This window comes from Camarhynchus parvulus, chromosome 7 (assembly GCF_901933205.1).
Source record: "Camarhynchus parvulus chromosome 7, STF_HiC, whole genome shotgun sequence".
Lineage (NCBI taxonomy): Eukaryota > Metazoa > Chordata > Aves > Passeriformes > Thraupidae > Camarhynchus > Camarhynchus parvulus.
Window position 1 is genome coordinate 3,440,310 of NC_044577.1, and position 23,073 is coordinate 3,463,382.

Genomic DNA, 23,073 nt, shown 5'->3' on the forward strand with positions numbered 1-23,073 from the left:
AGCCTGAATCTCGATGCTTTCTAGTATGTACTTGCTAAATTTTGCAAATTGAAATGTCATCATTTCAACCCTAGCTTCTCAATGGGCCGTGAACTCTGGTGCCTAATGATGGCATTACCAGGGTCACCAGCAGCTCAAAGAGAAGAGAGCAGGACAATGCTGTTGGCACCTGGTCCAGGACCTGTGGAATGCAGGGAAAACTTCTGTGAGGAAACATAGCAAAAATTCACCCTCATACGAAAGGGTTGGGCTGGGGCAAGCTCTGAGGGGGTTTGTAGTGGTGTCTCCTCAGTGTGGGGCTGTCCCCTCGCTGTGGGAAATACTCGGGGTCATTCCTTCAGCCTTGGCTGTAGGGCAGCGAGAGGATATCCCTCAGGACATTAATGCTGGTTTTTACACTTTCCCCACACACCGACTTCCCGGCACCGGGATGGAATGCCATGCAGAGGCTTCACTCGCAGCCGGCCCGTCTTCACGAGGAAGCTCCGCTCGTATTATCAGCCGCGAATGTTTAATTAAGTAACAAGCCGGGCCGCCCCCCGGGCGGTTATAAATAGAAGTGCTGAATCATGACTCTGCCGGTCCCTCCGCCCGGCCGGCGGGAGCCCCTGGGCGGCGGCTGCCGCCGGGGTGCGGGGAGTGCCCGCCCTGAGGGGCCGCGGCCGTGCCCTGAGGGCGTGCGCGCCCGCCCGCCCGCGTGAGGCGCGGGGCGCGCACTGTGGCGGCGGCGGCGGCGGCGGCAGCGGCGGCGGCCGCACTTGTCCTGTAATCGATTGCCGAGCGCGCTGAGCGGCCTCGCGCCGGCTGCGGGCACCCGCCCCCCGCCGCGCCGGCCCCGCGGGGGCTGAGGCGCTGCGGGGCGGGAAAGGGTCTGAAGGTGGTGGGGGGAGCGAGTGTGTGAGTGTGAGGGACTGAGCGTGAGTGTGTGTGAGGGATGAGTGTCCGTGGGATTGAGTGTGATGGTGTGTGAGGGACTGAGTGCGAGTGAGGCAGCGAGTGCGTCCGTGTGAGGGACTCTGAGGGGAGACCTGAGTGTGAAGGAGTGAGTGCGTGTGCAGGGCTGAGTGTGAGTGAGGGAATGAGAATGTGTGAGGGGCTGGCTGTGCGTGAGGGAGAGAGTGTGAGTCCGTGGGGGAGTACACTGAGTGTGAGGGAGGGAGTGAATGAGTGTGCGTGGGTTTGAGCCTGAGGGAGGGACAGTGTGTGTCTGAGGGAGTGTGTGTGAAGGAGGAGGTGTGTATGGGTGTGAGGGAGTGCGCGTATCTCTGAGGGAGTGTGTGTGTGTGTGTCAGGCAGGGTGTGCGTGTATCTGTGTGTGAGGGAGGGAAGGGAGTGCGTGAAGGAGGGAGCGAATGAGTGTGTGTCTCTGTGTATGTGTGTGTCTGGTGGAGGGAGGGAGGCAGGGAGAGCGGCCGCCGCCGCCGCCGCCGGATCGGTTTCTCGGGGTTTGACCAGCTGTCCCAGGCTAACCCTCTGCTCTCTGAAGATGGAGGAAGTAAAAACAGGATTACCCTTAGCTACGGCTCCTCCGCCGCCTTAGTCCCCCCACAGCCAACTGCCGTGCACAAACACACCTCCACTGGGCAGAGGGAGCCGACACTAATAAACACACAAACAAAAGGGGGATGGAACTGACTCACTGCCTGCGCGGCTGAGGTAAATCTGCGCCTGGCTTCTTATTCTTTCTTTCTTTTTCTTTCTCCCCTCCCTTCCTCCCCTCCTCTCCTCTCCCTCCCCGGTCCCCCCTTCCCCGGCGGGAGGAGGGACAGCTCCGTTCCGGGGCCGGCGGGACGCGGGGCTCGGTCCGTCCGTGCGGGTCTGTGTGTGCGGAGGGTTCCCGAGCCGAGCGCGGCTGTGCAGCATCCCCGCGGGCGCCGATGACTTGTTGCTGTTAGCCCAAAATATATATATATATATAAATAATTTTAAAAAACCCGAACAAACCAAGCAAACGAAAACCCCCCCACGAAGACCAGAAGACAGCAGGGGCAGAAGCCGCGGCGGGTCTCGCCGGTCCGTTACCCAGCCCGGCCCCGCTGCCATTTCCCTCAGCGCCCGCCGCCACCTGCGCGCCCCCGGGGGGCTGCGGCCTGCGGCGGGGAGAAGGGGGGAAAGGGAATAAAATGACAAGCGAGGCAGGACTTCCATGACTTTGACAGGTTGTGGCAGGGGCGGGGAGAGGCAAGATGAGGCGCGGAGCCCGGCGTCGCCCAGGGCCGGAGCGGCGCTCCGGGGAAGTTGGCCCGGTTTTGCTGCGCGGGTGTGAGTGCGCCCGCCGGGCCCCCCTCTTCCCATCCCGCCTCTCATCCCCTCTTCTCATCCCGCCCCGCAATCCCTCCGCTCCCCCCGATCCCGTGGAATCCGTAAGGAACCGGTGGATCAAGTTTTCTCCTCTCTCTCTCTCTCTCTCCGCGCTAGTTAATCGCATTGCTGTAGCACCGGCTGACCTCCCTCCCTCCCTCTCCCTCTTTTTTTTTTTTTTTTTTTTTTTTTGTTTGTTCTTCATCTTCCTTCAAAGTATGTGCCATTCCTGAGCGAGTTTCCCCGTCGGCTCATCCCGGGGCTTCCCGGCTCCCCGGCTCCGCATGCCCCACCTGTAAGTGGCGGGGGCGAGTTTCTCTCCCCTATTCCTCTCCCCCCCCCCCGTCTCTCTTTCCCCCTCCTCTTTTCCCCCCGCCTTTAAAAAAACATTTTTTTAAACTTTCTCCATCTTTCTGTGTCTTCAGCTCGAGCAAAACTCTCTCCCTCCATTCCTTGTGGAGAGGCTCAGCAGCTGGGATTTGCCATCACCAGCCTAAAAATGGTGACCAAACTTTTTCTTTTCCCTTTCCTCTTCCTCCTCCTTTCCCCATTGAAGAAATAAAAAAATAAAATTCAAGCCGTGTTTTAATTTAGGTTATGGATGTTTCTGTGTTTCTTTTTGTCTTCCTTTTTCTTCCTCCTCCCTTCCTCCCCTTTCTTTCCTTCCACTTCATTGGCTGGGATGATCTTTCCCTGTTGCTTCTGATGTTTCTTTCTTTTTCTCAGTGTGTGCCTGCCTACCTGGACTAGGGGGAAGATAAGGTAATTTTGAAGGGTTTGAGGAAGTGGCTTACCTGTTCTGAAAACTTTCTTGCGTTTTTTTTTTTTTTTTGAGATTTCTTTTTAAGAGTTGTGAAAATCAGTAATTGAAGAGAGTTTGGTAGCAGCTAGGCAGGTTGAAATTTAAGTGTTATGTTCTGAATGCCTTGGGAATTTGATCTGCTTTATACCAAAGAAGAGCACAGAGAAAAGTATTTATTTATTGGGGGAAAGGCAGGGAATGGGGGGAGTGAAGGAAAGAGGGTTAAGGGAGGGGAGGGAAGTGGTTTTGGAGACAAGAAGTGAAGCTGCCTGTTTTCCAGTAAGTAATGGAGAAATTCCAGGAGCCAGGGCTAAATATACTTGGCGATCAATACAGAAATGGCTCATTGTGAATAATTTAGCTGCCTGGTGCAGTGAGAGTTTTGAAACTAAAGGCAAAAAAAGAGGCCATGGAGGGAGAGAGGAAATAAAATTTTCCTCTGGTCATGTCAGATTCTTAACTTTTCTACTTAAAAGAACATAGTTATGATTATTGATCTCTCCTTTTTTTTCTTCCCCCCCCACAATATATATCAAATGATAGCTAGGGGGTGTCATTCTATACAGTTACTTGGGTTTCGGGAAAGTAATAGCTTGTTCTGTGTCAGCAAAGTGCTTCCAGAAACTTTAAGATTGCTTCACACCACAAAATGCGTGATCTGGGAGTATGAATTGTGATGTTTGGCCCTGTGCTGTGGCCAATAAATAGGGTTAGAGTGAACAGGTGTGTGTACAGGTGTGTGTGCACACACAGGTGTGGGACAAAGCTGGAACAACTCTGTCCAAGGGGAATGGACACGGGAGGGTTTATTTTGTTTAGACCGGGAGGCAGTGTCTTGTAGTGTGTGTGAAAAGAACAATTGTCAGTAGTATCCATATCCTCAAAGTCTCTTCTGACTGCAGACAGAGCAGATAACTGATAAAGCATTACCATCCCAGCTTGAAGAAACAAGAAGAAAGTCAGGAAAAAAACTCTCAGATCGGGCAAAAATGTGAGTGGCGCACAGAGAGAGAGGTTTGGTCAGACCAGGATGATCCATGTGCCACCTGGCCAGGAGGCAGCTGCATGTCTGCTCACATAATTTACAGGAAGAGTTCAGTGATTTGCAAACGAGCACATGCAGTGCACTTGTGTCTTTCTCTAGGCAGTGGTTGCAACAGCAATAAAATGGGCAACTACTTAGGGCTTTAAGTAAGTTTAATCATTTAATGGTTGATACTGACAGGCGTCTCTGAGGGTGTACTTTTCTGCCTTGCAGCACTGCACTTTGACTATGGAAGCAGAGGCTGTTGATGGATATATTACATGTAAGTAGTCATTTTGATTATTCTGAATTACTTTTCTTTTCCTGCTCTCCTTTGTATAATGCAGAAACCTGAAAGTTTAGCTTCCTTGTGTACAGTGTCTGCGTTGACACTGAATGAGTAGCATTTAAATATAAATTCTCTGTATGACTGAGAAATGCACGGGGATGGGTGCATGGGTGATTATCTCTAGGTTTAAATATTTGCTGAGGGTGAATAAACTTTGCAAATTAGTGAAAGTTCCTCTCCAGAAATTCAAACTGCAGCCAAAAACTTTTTTTATGCCTTTCCCTATGTATTTCTCTTGTTTTGTGTGTGTGGGGTTGTGCTTTGTTTAACAGTCAGTTAACACAGAGCTTTTGGGGGAAGGTCTGTATGGTGAATTACTATTCCAGTCTTCCCTTGCCCAGCCTGGATTGTCCCTGTTTGCTAATGGAAAAGTAATCTTAACTTACTTAAAACCAACAGCTGGGACAAAGTTTGCCGCAGGAGTGTGAGTAATAAATAGGGTGCTATTCAGGCAGTAGCTTTGAGGGGGCTCTTAAAATCAGCCGAATCTTGCTTGGGGCAACTGAGAGTCGAGGTCTGACAGGCTCTGGAAGACCCCGCTGGTGAAGGAGGGAAGGGCAGGGGCGAAGGGGGCCAGCGGGTCGTGGTTCTTCATGTTTGTATATCCGTGCTGAAGAAGGGATACAAACTGACGGGACCTGTGTTGTGCCGGCAGGTGACAATGACTATTCGCCTGAGAGGGAGCACTGCGGCATGGCCATCGACCTCACCTCTAGCACTCCCAATGGGCAGCACACCTCCCCCTGTCACATGGCAGGCAGTAAGTCTCGTCTTAAGCCTGTTTCTCTCTAGCTCAGGGTTGGCTTGGCTTGGTCTGGTCCTCCTGGTCCTTGCTTTGCTTACCAGGTCTTAGCCACTGCTGTTGGCATTGCTAATAACAGAGGAGGACAGGGAAGATTTTGTTTTTTTTGGTTCTTGTTCGGGCTGGTGTCTCATCTAAACATGAATGGCATTACTAGTCTGAACTATCCCAAGGTGGCATTTGAGAGCTGGTCCGTACCTGCTCCAGGTAGGAAAACACTAGGGTTAACATGTGCTAGTTTTGTTTCCTCAGGTTCTGAAATCCAAATAGAAATTGTTATTATCATTACTACTATTACTTACTTTGTTTCCTGAAACAGCTTGAAGCAGCTTTATTTGAAAACAAACACATTTTATTTACAAAACTATAGTTGATTTTAACAAACTGAAAGGAGTTTGGTTTAGAATGTCAGATAGAAACTGAGAGTTTAGAGAGTCTGCACAGTAAGTGTCAAGAGCTGATAATATTTATAGAATTATTCTCCTGTTATATATGGGAGGTGGGTAACTGTAGTTTATGCAATTTCATAAAAGCAACAATCTTCATTTTCTATGTGTGTGAGTGCCATACCTTGTTTAAGTGTTGGTTACAGTGTTACATCAAGATATTTACCTTAATGTAACCTCTGCACTTATGGTCATGAAAAAATGTAGTGCGCTTTGCTTTCAACATACTTAGTGTTCCTCTCTATGTGATACTAATTTTCTTTCTGGTTTGTGAGTTCTACAGATACATATTTATCTATTGAAACCAAGAGTTAGTATAATGCCCTACAAAAATCTCTGAAAGATAGAGCTTCTAGGGTTGCTTGCTTAAAAATGTACAGCCTTCAGAGTCTTTCTGAGAAAAAGATGTTACTTTCCTTTAAGAATCCTTTCCTCTTGCAAATTACGGGTAAAGCGCAGTTTTATGAGCCTTTAAACTGAGGGTTATTATGAAGATCTCTCAATTATATACATGTTGCTGGAGAATATGATTTCTAATACCATGGGCTGAACTTTATATGACAACCACCCATAATTCAGCATCTTTAGACAATTCCAATTGTGCTGCACTGGGATTCCGATATACTTTATTATGTTGTAAAAGTTTTACTACTCACTTTCTTCATTTTCTTTGTTTCCTTTTTATTAATGGGAAGGCTTCATTGGAAGGGGAAAAAGTATCTGTGTTTTAAATCTTCTTTATAATCTAGACTGAAAACCAAAGTCAAATTAGGAATAAAAAGATCTAGAATGAAGTAATGCAAAAGGCTTTAACACACTCAGTATTTTCATGTTCATTGTGTTAACATTTTCAATGGTTTTTAAACTTCGTTAGTTCTTTGCAACACATATGTATCTGCAGGCTTGGTGAATATCTTATTTTTTTTAGAGGGGTTTTTTGGCCTATCATAGGTGTCTCAAATGCTTTGAGATTAGGATGTGCTGCTGTTGAAAAATTAAGGGTTCTGCCTGGGTTTCCTAAGCCAAACAAAACTCAAGCTTCTTATATTTATTGTAATTTATTTACTCCTTGCAGGCTTAGGATTGTTTTGCAGAGAGGCTGCTTGTGCTGCCTTAAACACGGAAGATATTGATCAAAGGTTGTGAGATTTTGTGGCAGCTGTTACATTGGTTCATTTAAGGTTTTTGGCCAAATCTTGAATCTGGCATGTGTAGGCTAAATCGCCGGGCTGGGCTTTAGTGCTTTCCACCTGTTTTGTGGGGCACAGGAAATCCTTTTAAAGGTGTGGTAACTCAGGGGCCTGCACCTCTTTTTAAAAACTCTTTTGGGTTTGGTTTTTTTTTTTTTTTGGTATTGTAAAAGGAAAGATAGAGGTGGAATAACTGTTTGAAATATTTTATATGAATTTAGTAGCTCCCAGTGGATTGACCCATCATCCATTGTTTTAGGTAGAGGCGGTGGCCATGTTCTTTTTCAGACTGGTTCGATTTCCAGTGGGTTGCTGCAGATTAAGTGATGTTGGCTGCCATTACAGCAAAGCCCAAGGCATGTCCTCCTGGCTGGGTAGGACTTGGGAGTGGAGGAGGTGATACAGGGAGCAGACCCCAAATATTTCACTCCTGGATTGGTTGCCAGTCATTTCCAGAAGCGCATGGCCCTCTTTGGCTGTGCGCTCTGAATGTGCACCTGCAAGGTAGAGATCCAAGTTTTGACCTTTGTTCTCGCCTTCCACTGAATTGTTTTGAACCACAGCTCTTAATTTAGTCGGAATTTGTGTCTGGCTCAGAAGGAGAAACACCAAAAGAAGGAAATTTCTTGGATCTGTGCTGAAATGACTGAGTAGCGCTCTCCCAGCAACAGCAAAATTATGTGCTGGGTACAGAGTTTTCTATGTTCATTAGCCCCTGGCAATCTGTGTTAGTAGTTCTGTCTGGATTACTGATGTTTTCAGGTTCTATTCCAAAAGGGTTTGGGTCGAATATTTTGGCTGCTGCATCCTTTAACCTATTGTCATTTTCAAGTATCTAGATGGTATTTGTGGGTTATGGACGAGGATGACACTCAATTTTCCTTGTGAATGAGATGATCCTGAAAGATGAATCACACTAAATCACCTGTCATAGCTAACTGATGATCTTACATATACCTGCCTTTAGCAGAGCACTGCATGTGTGTTGGCAGATGCTCTGTTCTAAAATACTTCACTGTAGTTTTATGTAAGCAAAGATTTAAAATACATGTAAATAGTCAAACCGAAGAGGTTGATAGATCATCTCACTTTTCTCTACAGCAAAAGATGAATTAGTGTTACACCTGCTGAGTACAGATGATATATTTACATAGCCCCAAATCTGGAAGTCCAGATTTTCTTTTGATCTTCCGTAGGAAAACTCTTACAAAGGCTGACAGCCAGAGCTGGGTGTCACAGGCTTGCTCAATTAACTTTGTGTTGGTACTGCAGAGTTCCCTGCATGGCCCTAAGCCCCCCCACAGACCCCACAGAGTTCAAGGGAGTCTGTCTTGTTCCTGTCCGTGAGTGCTGAACTGGGCTGTGAGTGATCAGAAACCTCCGAATAGGAACTGGCATGCTAATTAAAGGCTAATGGGGAATCCTTATAAAAGAGGCTTTAAAAAGAAATAATTCCCAGTCACCTCCCCACAATGCCACACTGAGTTCTTACTACAGTTATTAGAGATATTTTTTTCCTGTAGGTTAAAATGGACTTAGAGGAATGTCTGCTTTAGAAACTGCAGGGGCACAGTTGTTCAATTAGTTGACTCAATCATTGCTTTGTATAGGATGAAGGACACTTCTCTAAGATCACTGGCCTGGTATCATAGGGAAAATAGTAGCAGCAGCTATTAGCATCTGACAGTCAGCGACAAAGGCAATTTCCCCTTAAATTAGAGGCTTGACAGTGGGTGTCCCAGTTAACTTTCTTATCTTTGCTTTCATAGACAAAAGGAGCTCTTAAATGAAACAGAGTCAGAACAATCATAAATATCAAACCCAACATCTGATGTTTGAAACCGATTAAAATTGTGGTATGCTTTCAGGAGGTGTTTATAGTAGCTGGAAGCGTTAGTAAGTTATGAGAATTAATTCATTAAGAGAATAAGCCATGTCGGCTGACTCTGCTGCTGGAAATAATGAGGCAATAGCGTTTTCTCCGTGGTGGGGAACAATTGTGCTGTCTGACGAGATCACTAATTGGGACAGCAGCACTAAGTGGGGATGATTTCAGCTGTGGTGTTTAAAGAGAACTTGGGCAAGGTTTCGTTATAATGTAGCCAATACTATATTTCAAGTGATCAGGGTGGACTGTTGGTTGTACTTTTTTTTGCGGCATCAAAGCCCCAAATCTTTCCTGATCACTTTCATTTTTGAAGCCTGAGTTGTCATAGAACTCCTGTTTTGTCACAGTTGTGTTGTCCTGAGCTGAGAGTTTCATGTACCACAGCTGTATTAGTGTTTCTATAGGGATAAAGAAATGTAATTTTGGAGCCTGATTTTGGAATTTTCATTCCTGTTGGAATGAAACCGATTAAAGTTAGAAGTTGCTCCATGCCTCAGCTCCGTGGCAAACAAGACTTATCACCACCAGAATTTACTCCCAGGCATGTGGGGCTGAGCCTTGCTCTGGGATTCTTTCCTGGCTCAGGATGTGTTGTGGGCTTTTCAGTAGGATGAGGTGATGGAAGCTTTCCTTTAGGGAGGGTGATTGAAGCTGGCCGGGCTGGGCTGCAGAGAGGGACTGAATCAGTGCTTTGAGGCAGTCACTCCCCTGATGTGTGCACTGGGGCATGAAGAATTCTGGCAGCCAAACTACTGTGCTCTGAACTGGGGATTCAGGTCTCCTTTTCTTCCAAATATCTTGGAAAGTGCTAAAAACTTGGACCTGATCACCTTGAGATGCTGAGGAATGTTCTTTCCTCAGCAGCCTTTAAGGAGTACGGTAGGCAGCATTTATTGGTCTGGGTATCTCCTGCCTCAGTGCGGGGAGGTGGACTTTTGACAGTCACTTGAGATGCCCTCTAGTCCTTTGTGTCTGACTTTGCAGTCTTGACACTTTGATTTTTTAGCACTCAGCTGTGGAATTGCACGGTGATGCCCAAAACAGATGTACCTGTGGTTTGGCAGGTTGAAGGACAGTGAAGATGGACTTTGCCAAGATGAGCTCAGACATGAGGGATGAGCTCAATAAAGTGTGGCAGGGAACTGTAAGAAGTGAGCTCCTTGGGCACTTACAAGAGCACGGTCTTTGCTTCCGTCTTTTATCCTCAGACTTCCTGGGAATTGCCAGGGCAGTAGTGCTAATCAAAGTTTTAGCCATTTAGCTTTCTTGGAGTTTGAGAAGAAAAAATATTAAATGGAAAGGCAATCATCAGGATTTGAACAGAAATAGAAGGGTTTTCCAAACCTAAGAAACCAAAGCTCTGCAAAGTAGTGTTACACGGTGTTTCTTGAAAAAAAACTACAACCCAAACAGAGGAAAGGGTTAACTGGAAATTAAGCATTTCCTGGGATGTACCTTGAATTGTTATAGCTTTATCCACATCAGCTCAGATTTTTCACACTGGTGTGGTTAAAATCATGAAATAGTTCCTCTGGTAGGAACTCTGTGTAAACCAGCCCAGAGTAGCCACTGAAATGAGTTGGTGTTTGAGTATCTGTAACCCACACTGCAATGGTGAAGGGCTCCCCTGTGTGTTTTTCCTGTCTTCTGTGAGAGTCCTGGCATTCCCTATGGAGCCACATACTCAGCTGCAAAAACATTCCTCCCTCTCAGTGAGTGTTATAACGAGGGTGGAGTAAAATGATCAGTTAATCTCATTAAATAGGTTTTTATTCATTCTGATGGAAGTCCCTTGAAAGGTCATCTGCCAGGGCTTTGTTGCAGCACACACCTTCCTTGGGAAGCTTCTGTTATTCTCTTGGACTGTCAGGTTCAGTTAACTTTCCCTGGTACACACCCTGTTACAACACTGTGCTCTTGCTAGCTTTGTAGTCAGCAAATTTTCAATGTTTGCTTCTGGAATTTCAGTTCCTTTTCTGACATGCCAACAAAAAGAGCAATCCTCATCTCCCATGAAATATGACACTTTGATGGCAGCTGGATGACAAGATACCTGCTGGAGGAGAATGTTCTGTGTTTCCCATCTCTGAATCTGGGGGAAGGTGCTGCTTCTGTTGAAATCAATGGATATATTCTCTCGGGAAATTGGTTCAAAGGCTTGTTTCCAGTTCCTGTGGGCCACAGGCTCTGTCTAGTCCTTCAGCTAAGTGATGGTTGGCAGGACTAAGTTTTAGAGGTGGAAAAGCAGATACCTGTGCTACCTTTGTGCACTACTGAGGGTAAGCAGTCCTCATCCTTCCAGTACCAAGAGGGCACCCTGAAAGAGTGATGCCATTCTATCTGGGAGGAAAAGGCAGAGCCTCCTTTTCTGCCTTTTGCTTCAGTAATCCCAGTGAATGAAAATCCTTGAAGAACTCACCTTGAAACAGGTTTAAAATTGACCTGTTCTGAAATTCTGTAAAAAATTGAAGAGAAGGCTGAGCCACTGCTCCGTGTAGTATCAAGACCTGTTACCAGCCCAGGTGAGGAGCACGTGTCACAGCATGCTGTCCCTTCCCTAGGGTAGTGGGTGCTGGTTTGGGGTCCAGGCAGTGGACTGCTGCATCCCAATAGAAGGAAGCAGAGCTGGATTATCACTGAGAAGCAATGAACATGACAGATATGGCTCTGGGCTAGGTCACTAGAGGCCCAGTTTTTCTCCAGATTCTGGTCATTGTAGGGAGTCCCTTCATGTTTCTGTGCTTTTTTTTTTTCCCTCTTGGCTTTTATTTTCTGAATCACAGAAGCTGTAGATCACTTAGGATGGAGACTTGGATGGTACATGTTAGCCTTTGTCAAAAGTAGGATGTTTTTACAATATCTTTTTGCTTAGGGGTTATTTTGCATTTAATTTTTGCAGCCCCACAATGAGATGCATTCAGAAGTACCTTAATACCAGTGCAGCTTATTTCCTGTCCTGCTCAGGAATAATTGTGGTGGTCCTAAAGTACCCTGTTGTGGTGTATGTGTGGAATTTTAACTCTTCCTACACCACTGAGCGTTGCCAGGTCTGTGTGTGGATGAGCCCCTGTTCACACTGCCCAGTAAAATGTGCCCTTGATCTGGAGCCAGGTCTACATTACCGGCTTCTGCTGGCACTGCTGTGTCAGCCTGTGGCTTTGAAGAACTGTAATCCCTCACAGGCAGAGAGATGCTGGCAGAAGCTCCAGCTCTGAGCACAGCCCTGGCTGGCAGGGTCACCTGCAAGTGCTGTTACAGGTGTTACATTGGAAAGTACCGTAAAACAGCACGCACTGTTCCTGGAAAAGCATGGGCTTGATTGATCCCCCTCACTTCTATGCTGATAGGTCATGTCAACTTCTGTGAATTAGAAAGTCTTTTTTGGGTTTTTTAACTGACTTCTGCTCTCGCTCTGCCTCTTATTTTTAAAAAATCTTTCCAGTTTGGGGGTTTATTCCTGTAACACTGTGTGGCGTCAAGGCATAGCACCACAGAGGTAGTGGGCTCTGTGTGCGTTGTATGAGCTCCTTTAGCTCATGGTTTCTCTGTGTTTGTCCTGCCCAGAGAGGTCACAGGGTTCTTGGTCTTCCCCTTGGTGAAGCTCAGGCTGGTGGTCAGATCCCTGTGTCCTCTCAGGTATGGGTGTAGGCACAGAGTTTGTGGTGATTTGGAGTGGGGCTGGGCCCAGCCTCTTTCCCACTGGGCACAGCTGTGCAGGACAGGTGAATGCTATTGAAGGGAACGAGCCATGGAGTGCCCAGGGGCACTGACCAACCACCAAAGGGAACAGAGGGCACACAGGTGCAGTGCATCAACAGGAGGGGATAAAAGGCTGGGCTGAAGAACAAGAAGGGCAGATGCTTGCAGCCTCCTGAGGTGTCATGGTGTTACTGTGTGCGGGCAGGTGCCTGAAGCCTTCTGAAGAGGTGAGGTGTTCCTGTGTATGGGCAAATGCTTAAAGCCTTCTGAAATTGTGGTGATGCTCTGTGTGTTGTGGCCGTCTCATCTGTGGCATGTGCTGCGACATATGGGGGGAGGTCAGTCCTAGGGCCAAACCATGCTCCCACCCCCAGTGTGGATGGTGTGAATATCTGTGTGTCTACCAGCTGGTAGTAAAAAAAAAAAAAGAAGAGTTAAAGTGTATCATTCTCCTACACAGGTAGGAGACCCTCTTCTTAGCAGACTGTGGGTTTTAGACAAGGCATGAGCCAGGCAGTCTGATTCACTGCAGACCTGTCTGCTCTCCCCACCATGGTTTCATGTTACTTGGAGAAGCTGTACGGACTGGTTTTTTCTAGCCTCTTTTCCTGCTGTGGTGTTGGTACCTACCTCCTGTGAGGTTGCTCTGGGCACAGGTGTAGTCACTGCAGTAGGGGAGAGAGAAGGGGAAGATCAGTGTGAATATTCAGGTCCCTGCCCTGTCTGTGGCTTGGAGAACCCTTTGGGGGACTTGGTGCTACTGTCCACCCTGAAACTTCATGAGTGGGGTAGAAGATCCAGCCACACCTTGGTGCTGCTGTTGTCAGGCCCTTTGTCCTGGCGGTTGGATGTCTCAAATGTTTTTCAAAGGAGGTAGGAAATCCTGAAGATGAACCTTGTTTATCCGTTCACCTTGTTGCCTGTCCCACTACCATCTTTTTTTGTTACAAACCTTCTCGTGTGAGGACGTGAGGTGGGCTGGGTTTCCTCTGCAGCAAATGGAAGATCTGGGCAGGGCTTACGGGAGAGATGCTCCGTTGGCCGTTAAACCGCACTCATGACAAAGCCTTACATTTCCATGGGGGGTTTTCTTGTTTATCCCCTCTGTTCATCCACTTGAACAAAACTAAAGGTATCTGTGCTGTGAACTTCAGCACCAGGCTGGAGTTTTCTCAGTTTTCTTCTTTTTAGTGGTGTTTTCCTTGCATTCCCCCCCAGCCTTTAAAGCCTCCCATCAGAAGAAAGTGAGGCAGTCCTGGTTTTTCTCAAGGGGCATGTGTTCTCTCAGTCCGTGAAAACTGATGCTGGTGAGTGGCACAAAATGCTGGCTGCAGAGCCCTGTGATATGCTCAAGTCCATGGTAATTTTTCTCATAATTACTCTTTGATTTGGGAATGCCTGTGTGCAATTCTGTGAGAATTCATACCTAATCTTTTCTAGACATTAACTCAGCTTTTGGACATTTTATTATTCCTTTTGCAAGCAAAGTTGCTTGTTTAGGTAATTGTCTAGCCATAAAACACAAACTGAGTGACTTTTTGGTAATTCTATCTGTGCATCACTTAAACTTCAGCAACGTGAATTAAAGACCTGCTTTAGTCCAAGGAGCAGCAAACAGGATGGTGCAAGTTCCCTTCTTTTGAAAATGAAAGAAATTGCTTATTTCTGTATGAGAACAGCAAGTATCTTTACCCAGAAGAGATATGAGGTTTATTCATTTGAGGAAGAGTAGCTGTTCTCTTAAAGTTGTGGATGGTTTAAAAGCTTCCAGGAAAGAGTGGCAGTAGACTGAAGACCTTGTTCTGGTTAGCAGCCAGGTCCGTGATAGAGGGAGACAGCTCAGGCAAAAAAATAAAATGGCGTTCGGTTTTTAATCTTATTTCTTGAGAAATTGATATCCTGCAGGGTTTGCCTTGTCAAGATAACGGCCCCTGAAGGAGAATAAATCTTATTAATTAGCAGTTTTGCATACTGCTTTTAATTGTTCGTTCCTAGGTACAGGCATTGTATTGCATGTGCGCTGTCGTGGTGATGGGCTTCTCTCCTGCAGCCCTGGAGAGTCTGCCTGAGTACAGAAATATTTCAGAATACACCATTGGGCCTTAAATTTACTCAGTGCCTTAATCCTCATCACCTCTCAGATTTAGGCATGTCCTAAATGCAGTTGTAAGTAATAGTTTTACAGTTTGATCTCCCAAAATTGGGTCAACCTTACCAGTTGTTTTGACCTTGTTACCAGCCCAGGTAGTTCCTGGGTGAGTCTAACACGTCTCCGTGCAGCTGTGTGGAACAATCTGGGGTATCAGCTTTACTTGAAACCCCCTGTTTGAAAATGTCTCCCTACCTTAAATACACAGGCCTCTCTCTCTATCACTGTAGGGTATTATCCTTTGGATAATCTAAGTAATATCACAATATTTCCTTGTTATATCATGCTTTTTCAGTTTTAAGAGCTTTACAAAGGATACCAGTTGAAGAGATACAAATTAGTGGACAAAATTTTAGGCTGAAGAGGTAGAGAAAAAGTAGGGAAAATAATCTTAGAAGAATTCAGCTCGTAGGTGGGAGGCAGTCAGCTTCATAACTTGTGTATGTGACTGCAAATTGTCAGAGTATAGGTAGCTCTCAAGAGTTCAGAAGAATGTTGTGCTGGTTGTGTATGTAAGGGTCAAGCAGTACATAATGTTAGCAGACTGAGAGCTCTGTGAGTTTATTCTTGGCCTTCTTTTAAATTTGTATTCTACGAACTGCACAATTTATTTTTCTAAAATCCCATCTATCTACATGTGAATCCCAGAGTGTTCTCATAGTCTAAATGCTATGACCCATCAGCTGCCCCCAAATTACCTAAGATCAAGTAGAGAAGGTCGGCAGCCAGAGAAAAATATAGGAAAATGTGTCCAGCCCTGGTTGCTGACAAGTCTATACATGTGCAGTGCAATAATACAGATGGAAGGCACTTAGAGAGGGTTTCAGCCACATGCAACAGAGAAGTACAGGCTTGAAAAATACTAGGAAAGTGCAATTCTTATGAAATGAGGAAGCCAGGAAGAGGAGAAAGAGGTATGTGAATTGTGCCTTGGCTGAAGGAAAAACTCTTTCACCGCCCTTTTCAAATGTCAAATGCATGGGAAAAAGTTGTTGGAAGCCAGTCTCTGCTAAGTTTGCTGCTTGAAAAACCTACTTTTTGGTGAGATGTTTGTGCAAAATCACCTCTCTGCTCTGCCTGTGAGACCAGACATGAGTCAGGCTATCAGCATCTAACATGGTTTCAGGTTGCTGTCTTACTGCTCTTGGTCTAAAATGCTGGAAAGAAGTGTTTGCTTTTTTCTCACTTTTAAAGTGCTCCATTCATTTAATGTCATTAGCGCTATTGTTACTTAAATTTACCTTCTGACTGGTAACCATTAAATATTTATAGAGAAATCAATAGTAGTGAGATTTTTTGCTCAAGTAAATATATATCACATATGTACTCAAAACCAAAGCAAACTGCAGTGCATTCCAGGAAATCATCTATAGTGCTGCTCTGTAATGTTCTTCCTCATCTTCATGTCAGGATGTTTTATCTGTGTCCCAGCTCGCCCATTCCTGCCCCAGAACTCTGGCTGTTCTTTTTAACAGCCTAGAACAATGGAGCCTTAGGAAAAAGAGTAGAAGTGTTTTCAGAGTAGAAATGTGAATGATAATTGCCATCTAATTATCCAAGGTTCCTTAATGACTGGATGCAGGGAGATCCTTAGGTTTGATGCTATGTCTGGTGGACAGCGCCCCAGCCAGAGACTGCTGTACTGTCTCTGAAGAAGAGAATGGAACTGGCTGGAGGCAAACCCAGACCTTCCCAGCATTTGGAAAGGGAAAAGTATTTTTCAGAGAAGGTGGTGATGTGGCAATGGAAGATGATGGCTTAAAACCATTTAAAACCAAAGCCTAATATAAAAAAAATAAATAGGACTGGGCTAAAAATGGCTGTGGAACCAGGCTTAAGTTCACTGGAGGGGAATAGACAAAGGTGTGATATAGACAACACAGCCAATGTTCACAGAGCAGCTTATTCTCCATATTGGGTCTCTGCAGCATTTTCTTGTGCAACTATAGATGGAATAAATCTTTGTAGACCATCCGAGAGATGACCTTAATCAATTGTTCTGGCCAGGTGTTTTGGAAGGGGGAAGCTTCCTTATGAGTCAGTGATGAAATTTCAATTTATAATTATGACTGTAGTTTATAATAATAATTCTAATTATATATATAAACAGTTTAACCTACTACAATGTAAAATGGTAACATTTGCTGAGCTTTGGCTGCTTTCAGATGGTGAAAATGTGCTGGTGGTTGTTGGCTGGAATTCAGAAATATTTGTCAAAATTTTGTGTGCTATGTGAACAACAAAATTTTGTGTGGATTAAGCAATTATTAATTCTCTCCCATTATCCATCAGATAAAATTACAACTAGCTCATTAACCAAAATTAATTGTAAATAAAGCCGATCTGTTGTTGAGGAAACTAGTTAGAATGGTAATTGGGTAATGATGATGCATTTAATTTCAAACTGCAGATTTAAAAGCTACTCCTTTTTGGCAGTGATAGAGCAAGGTGTTCTGAAATGAAGCCCGGTGCTTGTCACTGTCATTGTCCTCTTAATTAATGCCACCAGGACTGCCTGTGTTTTGAATCTAATTAGTGTCCCCTGCAGAGCACTTGGAAATGTCCTGATTGTGCTCACACTGATGCCAGTGGTTAAACTATTTAGTGACCTCTGTGGGCAGGAGGTGACACAGGAGGCAGTGGTGGTGTAGGACATTGTGCACTGCTGGCTTTGCTCCTGCAGCAGCACATCCTCGTGCCTGAGCTCTGGGAATGCTGGCTGTGCTTTGGGATTTGCTACTCACTTGCCATGGAGATAGATCTGGAGTTTCAGGCCAACAAAACTGAATTGTGACTCAACGTTTTAAAAATGATTGAGTGAGTAATTTTCTATGCAGTTTCATTTCAGTATCTTTTGCCCCAAGGATTATTTACTGTGGAGTAACTTCCAGCATGGTTTTGCTGCTATTTGTAATGTTGAATTTTAATAAGAAAGGACTTGTTTAAATAGGATAATGTTTTTATCCCAAATTGCCCTGTTCTAATGGTAAAATTGGCTTCACAAATAAAATCAGCAGTCGCACCTTCTAGCCACATGCACAATTTCTTGATTATTTTTTTTACCCTGTTTTCAAAATGCATTAAATGCTATTATGAGATGAGCACAGCGTGTTTGATTCTAGCCAACCACCACTTCAATCATTAACAAATGGGCATTGTGTACAGAATATATCATTCAGGAGGGCCACCAAGTTGATCAGAGAGATGGAACACCTCTTCTGTGAGGCGAGGCTCAGAGAATTGGGATTGTTCAGCCAGGAGAAGAGAAGGCTTTGGCATGACCTAATTGTGGCAAGAAAAATGGAGAGAGACTATTTACAAGGGTCTGGAGTGACAGGACAAGGGAATGGCTTCCCAGTGCCAGAGAGCAGGGTTAGATTGAACATCAGGAACAAATTTCTGACTGTGAGGGTGCTGAGGCCCTGGCACAGGGTGCCCAGAGCAGCGGTCACTGACCCTGGATCCCTGGCAGTGTCCAAGGCCAGGCTGGAGAGGGCTTGGAGCAACCTGGGAGAGTGCAAGGTGTCTCTGCCCATGGAAGGGGGCAGGATGAGATGGGTTTTAAGGTCTCTTCCAACGCAAACCTTTCTCTTATTCTCCTTGTCCTATCATTTGTAATCACTCTACTGATTTTTTTTTCCTTCTGACTTAGAGAGAATTACAGAACTAAAGCATTGACTTAATCTTTAATATTCCTTCTTAGCAGACTTGAAGAGAATATAGAATAAATACATTTTACCTGTTTTATTTTTAACTATTTCTCTGGGAGGGTTTTTTTTCTTTTGTGCTTCCTGGTCCATGGGGAGAAAAACCCTTCAAGCATGTTTTAGTTACATCACTAATATTAGAACTGAGTAATCGGGTGGCTTTGGCAGCAGTCTCGTTTATAAATTGTTGGTGAGCAGATGGCTCACCAAGTTGGCATGCCAGCTCCAAACTTTCACAATCATGAGTCAAGTTTTAAATCCCAAGATTGCCTTGCATACCATGAGTTATTGGGTTTTTTTTTATTTTTAATGTGTGTTTGTTTAATAATTGTAACTCTCGATGCGTCTTCTCATTCCTGAGCTGTGTTTTGCACTGAAGCATGGCTTTTCAGCAGTCTCTGGCTTTGGGAATGCCTTTTTTTCTTAATTTAATGAAAGCAGAGACTTTTTTAGTCACATATCTGAAAATCTTGCTGCTAAGAAAAACTAATAAATGTCAGTGTAAGGGACATAAACGTGAGACTTGTCAGTTCTGGCTAATGTCAAACACCTCAAATGATTGATATAATTCACAAATGAACTTATAACAACTTCTGGGTTGTATGCACAAATATTTTTTAGGAATAATTTGCTGGTATTTTTTATCCTGGATATACCGTTCTATGCCAATTTGTTTGTTTTCTGAGTGCAGGCCTTAAGTCATTAGGCAGCATCGAGTACAAATGTTGCATTTTGAAATGCAAGAGTGAATATTTTCTGTAAGCAAAATGTAGCAACAAGGAAACTGGGCCGAGCAAGACATTCTCCCTGTGAACACAGTGAAGTTCCAAAAGGGTCAGATCTTGATCCACTTGAGGATTTGGACTAATATTATTGGAAGGATTTCTGCTTTTTTCTTTCACTTTTTCCTTTTCAAGCTATTCCTTTAAGTAAAATTAATATGCTATATATGGGTTATAATGCATTGTGGGACCTGTTATGGAATGATAATTAGACCTTATTTCTAAATGATTCCACACAAAGTGTGCTGTTGTAAATGCTAAACAACTGTGTTTCATCCATAATCATGTAATTGGTGTGTGCAGCTAATTAGTGTGTGTTCAGTTTAGGCCCAGATTTTTTGGAAATGTCTCCTGTTCTGGTCCTGATTTAGCAAAGCTCTTAAACAGATGATTAACTTCCATTGGCTTTAATAGGACTTAAGCACATTCTTAATCAGGGCCATTGTGTCAAATCATGTCTCTTGGTGACAATCAGAACAACCTGCCAGAGCTGTAGTAAAAATATCTGTAGGTCCTTCTTAAATTTAGATTAATCATTCCTTTAATTTGTGAAGCATTTTGTTTCAGAATCTGAAACTCTGTGTAGGAACCGTTCTCTCTCTCTCTCTTTTTAAGCAAATGGTTATTGTCACAGTGTAATTGTATGTGTAAAGTTTAAAGATTTTAACTAGCTTGGCAGGCTGTTTACATCAAATCTGTTCAATACACCTTTGAGATGGAGAAGAAGAAAATAGGCATCTGAGAGTGCCTCACTGGAATATAAATGTCAGTGCTGATAGATATCTATGATAGAAAATTTGTGTGGGAGTAATAATTTAGTAATAAAATAGGTCAAATTAATTTTTATGCTGAAGGGGATACCTTACAATAACCATTTTGTAATTTTATGTTTGACAGTTTGCTCTGCATTATGTGGATAGGTGGAGCTGAGATAATGTAATCCATTTCCAGTTGTAAACAAGATTGCTTTAAGAGCTGCAGTAGTAAGATGCATGTTGGCTGACTTTAAGCTGAAAGGTAATTGCCTCTGAATATTAATGTGCATGTGGGGATTTTGTGTTTAATTCTGGGATTTCATATTTGCCCTATAGCAGCTCTGAAGAGGCCCTTGTTTTCCCAAACCCCACTTTGCTGCTAATTGAAGCTGATGGCAAGTGTTGAATTTTGGGTCCTTTGCTTCAATTTTATGTGGCCTGTGTTCCTTGGAGAATGCTGCTTGCTTTGGCTGTTTTTTTTTTTTTTTTTGCAGCAACCACCTTTTGAGTTGAGGGTTTTTGCAGATGCTCTTGTTGTCCTACAGCAGCTATGAGTAGTTCCTGGGGTGGAGGAGGAAAGATGGAATTGTAGGTTATGGAAAAGGGGAGAAGTTGCTGCACTAACTAAATTAGAGCTTCTTAGAGAAATGTGAGTTAAGGTGCTGATCCATGTGCTCTGTAGCTGGCAAGCTTCCTCATGAGTAATTTAAGACCTGTCCAAAGCCCACTGCACTCTGTGGAAGATTCTCTAATTCCACCCACTTGTGGAGCAGACCCCTATCATGGGGGCAAGCTGCAGGTAGTGACAAGCACTGTCTGGGGGAGCATCAGCTGGCTGCATTTGTTTTTGAAATCGTTTTAGGCATGGAAGGCTACAGCCAGATTACAAGCAAGCAGTACCTCAGCTTTCCATTTCAATTCCAGCCCTTGGCTTGTACAAGCTGTTCCATTACCACTGCTTCCAGCAAGGCCCAGCACTGGGAACGGCAGGATTGGTGTTGAGCAGGGTGTAACTGCAGCTCTGCTCTGGAGCAATCTGCAGCTCAGCAGTGCTGCAGGAGCTTGGCAATCTGTTGTGCGCAGGGTTTTAACCTGCACACGTTTTAATTGCAGTGGGTGTGTGGGCTGTCATTAGTTAGGACTGTTTAAAGGTGTTATAACTGGCAGGTGCCCCAGATGCCCTTCTAGCTGAGATGATGTTCCTGAGACAAGTACTCAAAGCAGAGTCCAGCATTCCTTGTTCTCTGTGGCAGTGCCAGCATTTTCTTCTGAAAAAGAAAAGCCAAATAACAAAAAGGAGTATTTTTAGCTTGGATCGATTTGCTGATCCAGTTTAGTGCACGGTCTCACACAGTGAGAGGGTGGTGTCTGAGCAGGGATGGGAGCTCCTGGCTCTTTTTCTGCTTCTGCAGAGACAAAGGCACTCTGAGCTGCACTGATACCTCACACAGGTCATAACTGTGTGCTCAACAAGGCAGGCAGTTGGCTTTTCTGCTGCCTCTGACCCAGTGCAAAGGGTGGTTGCCTCTTGCAGAGGTGCTGGGTTCACAACCAGCCCTTTCACAGGTTGCCTTTATCTCGCAGCTCACATTTGGACTGTAACCTCATGTAACACCTTTAGTTAGACAGTGCTGGTGGTATGAGTGGGAGCCACTGAACACAGACAGACTTGAATCTTCGACACTCCTGCACCTTGCACAAACTTTGGGGTACTGGGCTTTTTGGTTCGGAATGATTTTTAAATTTCCATAGTGCCCCATCTCCAGTGATTTGGTCTGACACTTGCTGAAGTTAAGGGGAGTCTTGGTGGTATTTCAGTCATTTTTGCAACATGATGCTGCTTGTAGCAAAGCTGTTCTATGGATGCCTTTGCTAAAAAATTACTTAGCTACAGAAACATTTGACTGTAGGCTGATAAGCAGAAAAAGTGAGGGTGTGTGGGTTTGTGAATGTATGTTGCCCATTAAGGAGTCTCACTCAATGCTGGGTGCTTCATTACAATGAGAAAAATAACATAAAAGGATTTTAATAGCTAATTAACTTGTTCGCTAATGGATCAGGCACTGTCTTAAGGGCAGTAGTTTAAAAGAGTCCGTTTAATGAAAGTTGACTGGAGGTATGTCCTGTGGCTATTACAAACTTTGTTTTATAATAGCATGTATTTTTCAGTAGCTCCTTGCCATGCAGTAATGTGGTTGGAGTGGGAGAAATTAGAAAACTGACCATTTCCCGGCAGATAGCGATAAGTTTCTACTCAGTCAGAATGCTCTATACACTGTGATAGGTTTATAATTATTATCCTAAGATTGATGTTTTTGGGGGGGAGTGTAAATTTGTGCAGCAGTAATCCATTAAGAAATCAATAATCATTCCATCCTGAAATGCAGTTTCTCTACAACATTATAAATACACACCAAAGATTTGAAACTCTGCCGGTTTCCCCTTCTCCACCCCCCTCCTCCTGCTTCCCTGAACTCCAAGTTCAATGCCCTTTGTTGTGTTGGAGAAGCAGTTCCATGGTGAGACTCTTCTGTCAGGAAAAACAGGGCTGATGGTATTAGCAGCATCCTGAGAGCCAGTAACACTTTTTAGTGCAAACTTTGCTTTCCCACCAAAAGTACCCCTTTTATCTTGGGGAAATTCTCCCTCTCCTCTGCCAGGGTTTCATCCCTGCTAGATGGGGATGATGAAGATTCATGCCTTGTTCCTCTGTAGAGAATAGTGGAGAAGGAAGTATTATAGAAGTGCAAAGTCGTTGTATGTGTACATTTCCTTTTCCTCGTTCAGACTTGGCTCTTCATGTAACAGTTCAGAGGTTTGGCTATCAGAGACCAGCACATCCTGCAGGACTTCCCTTTTTGCTCTGAATTCTCCCTAGCTGGGCAAACACATTTTTGAATTGCTGCTGTAAGTTATCCCCTGATGTAGAGAGCTGGAAACATACTTTATCTAGGAGTGAGGGTGATTATAACTGATAAATAGTAGCTGAGCGAGGAAGAGTGGGAGTATTATTAATGTTTCTTTGTGGAGGAATAAATTATATGGGGTGAGGTGCTGGGTCAGCCTGGTTTTGATCTTGCAAGGAAAATTGTGGATGGAGCAGGGAGATGCTATTGCTGTAGCAAGAGCCACAAAACACGGAGTACATCTAATATTACATTTCCGTGTCTTTTACTTTT

The 23,073-nt window shown here is 44.5% G+C and overlaps 1 protein-coding gene across 5 annotated transcripts in view; it reads left to right on the plus strand.

Moving 5' to 3' along the window:
• The first annotated feature begins 1,301 nt into the window (after nt 1–1,301).
• IKZF2 (IKAROS family zinc finger 2) overlaps nt 1,302–23,073 on the plus strand; it is a 108,727-nt gene continuing 86,955 nt past the window's right edge. For 2 of the 5 annotated variants that reach the window (XM_030952924.1, XM_030952929.1), the window contains exons 1-3: nt 2,733–2,803; nt 4,362–4,410; nt 5,132–5,236. In XM_030952924.1, coding sequence (XP_030808784.1) covers nt 2,801–2,803; nt 4,362–4,410; nt 5,132–5,236 — 157 coding nt within the window. In that variant the 5' untranslated portion in view covers nt 2,733–2,800. Of the gene's footprint in view, nt 1,657–2,518; nt 2,597–2,732; nt 2,804–3,623; nt 3,827–4,361; nt 4,411–5,131; nt 5,237–23,073 lie in introns of those variants that run through there. The other 3 variants (XM_030952925.1, XM_030952926.1, XM_030952928.1) reach the window with 3 other exon arrangements.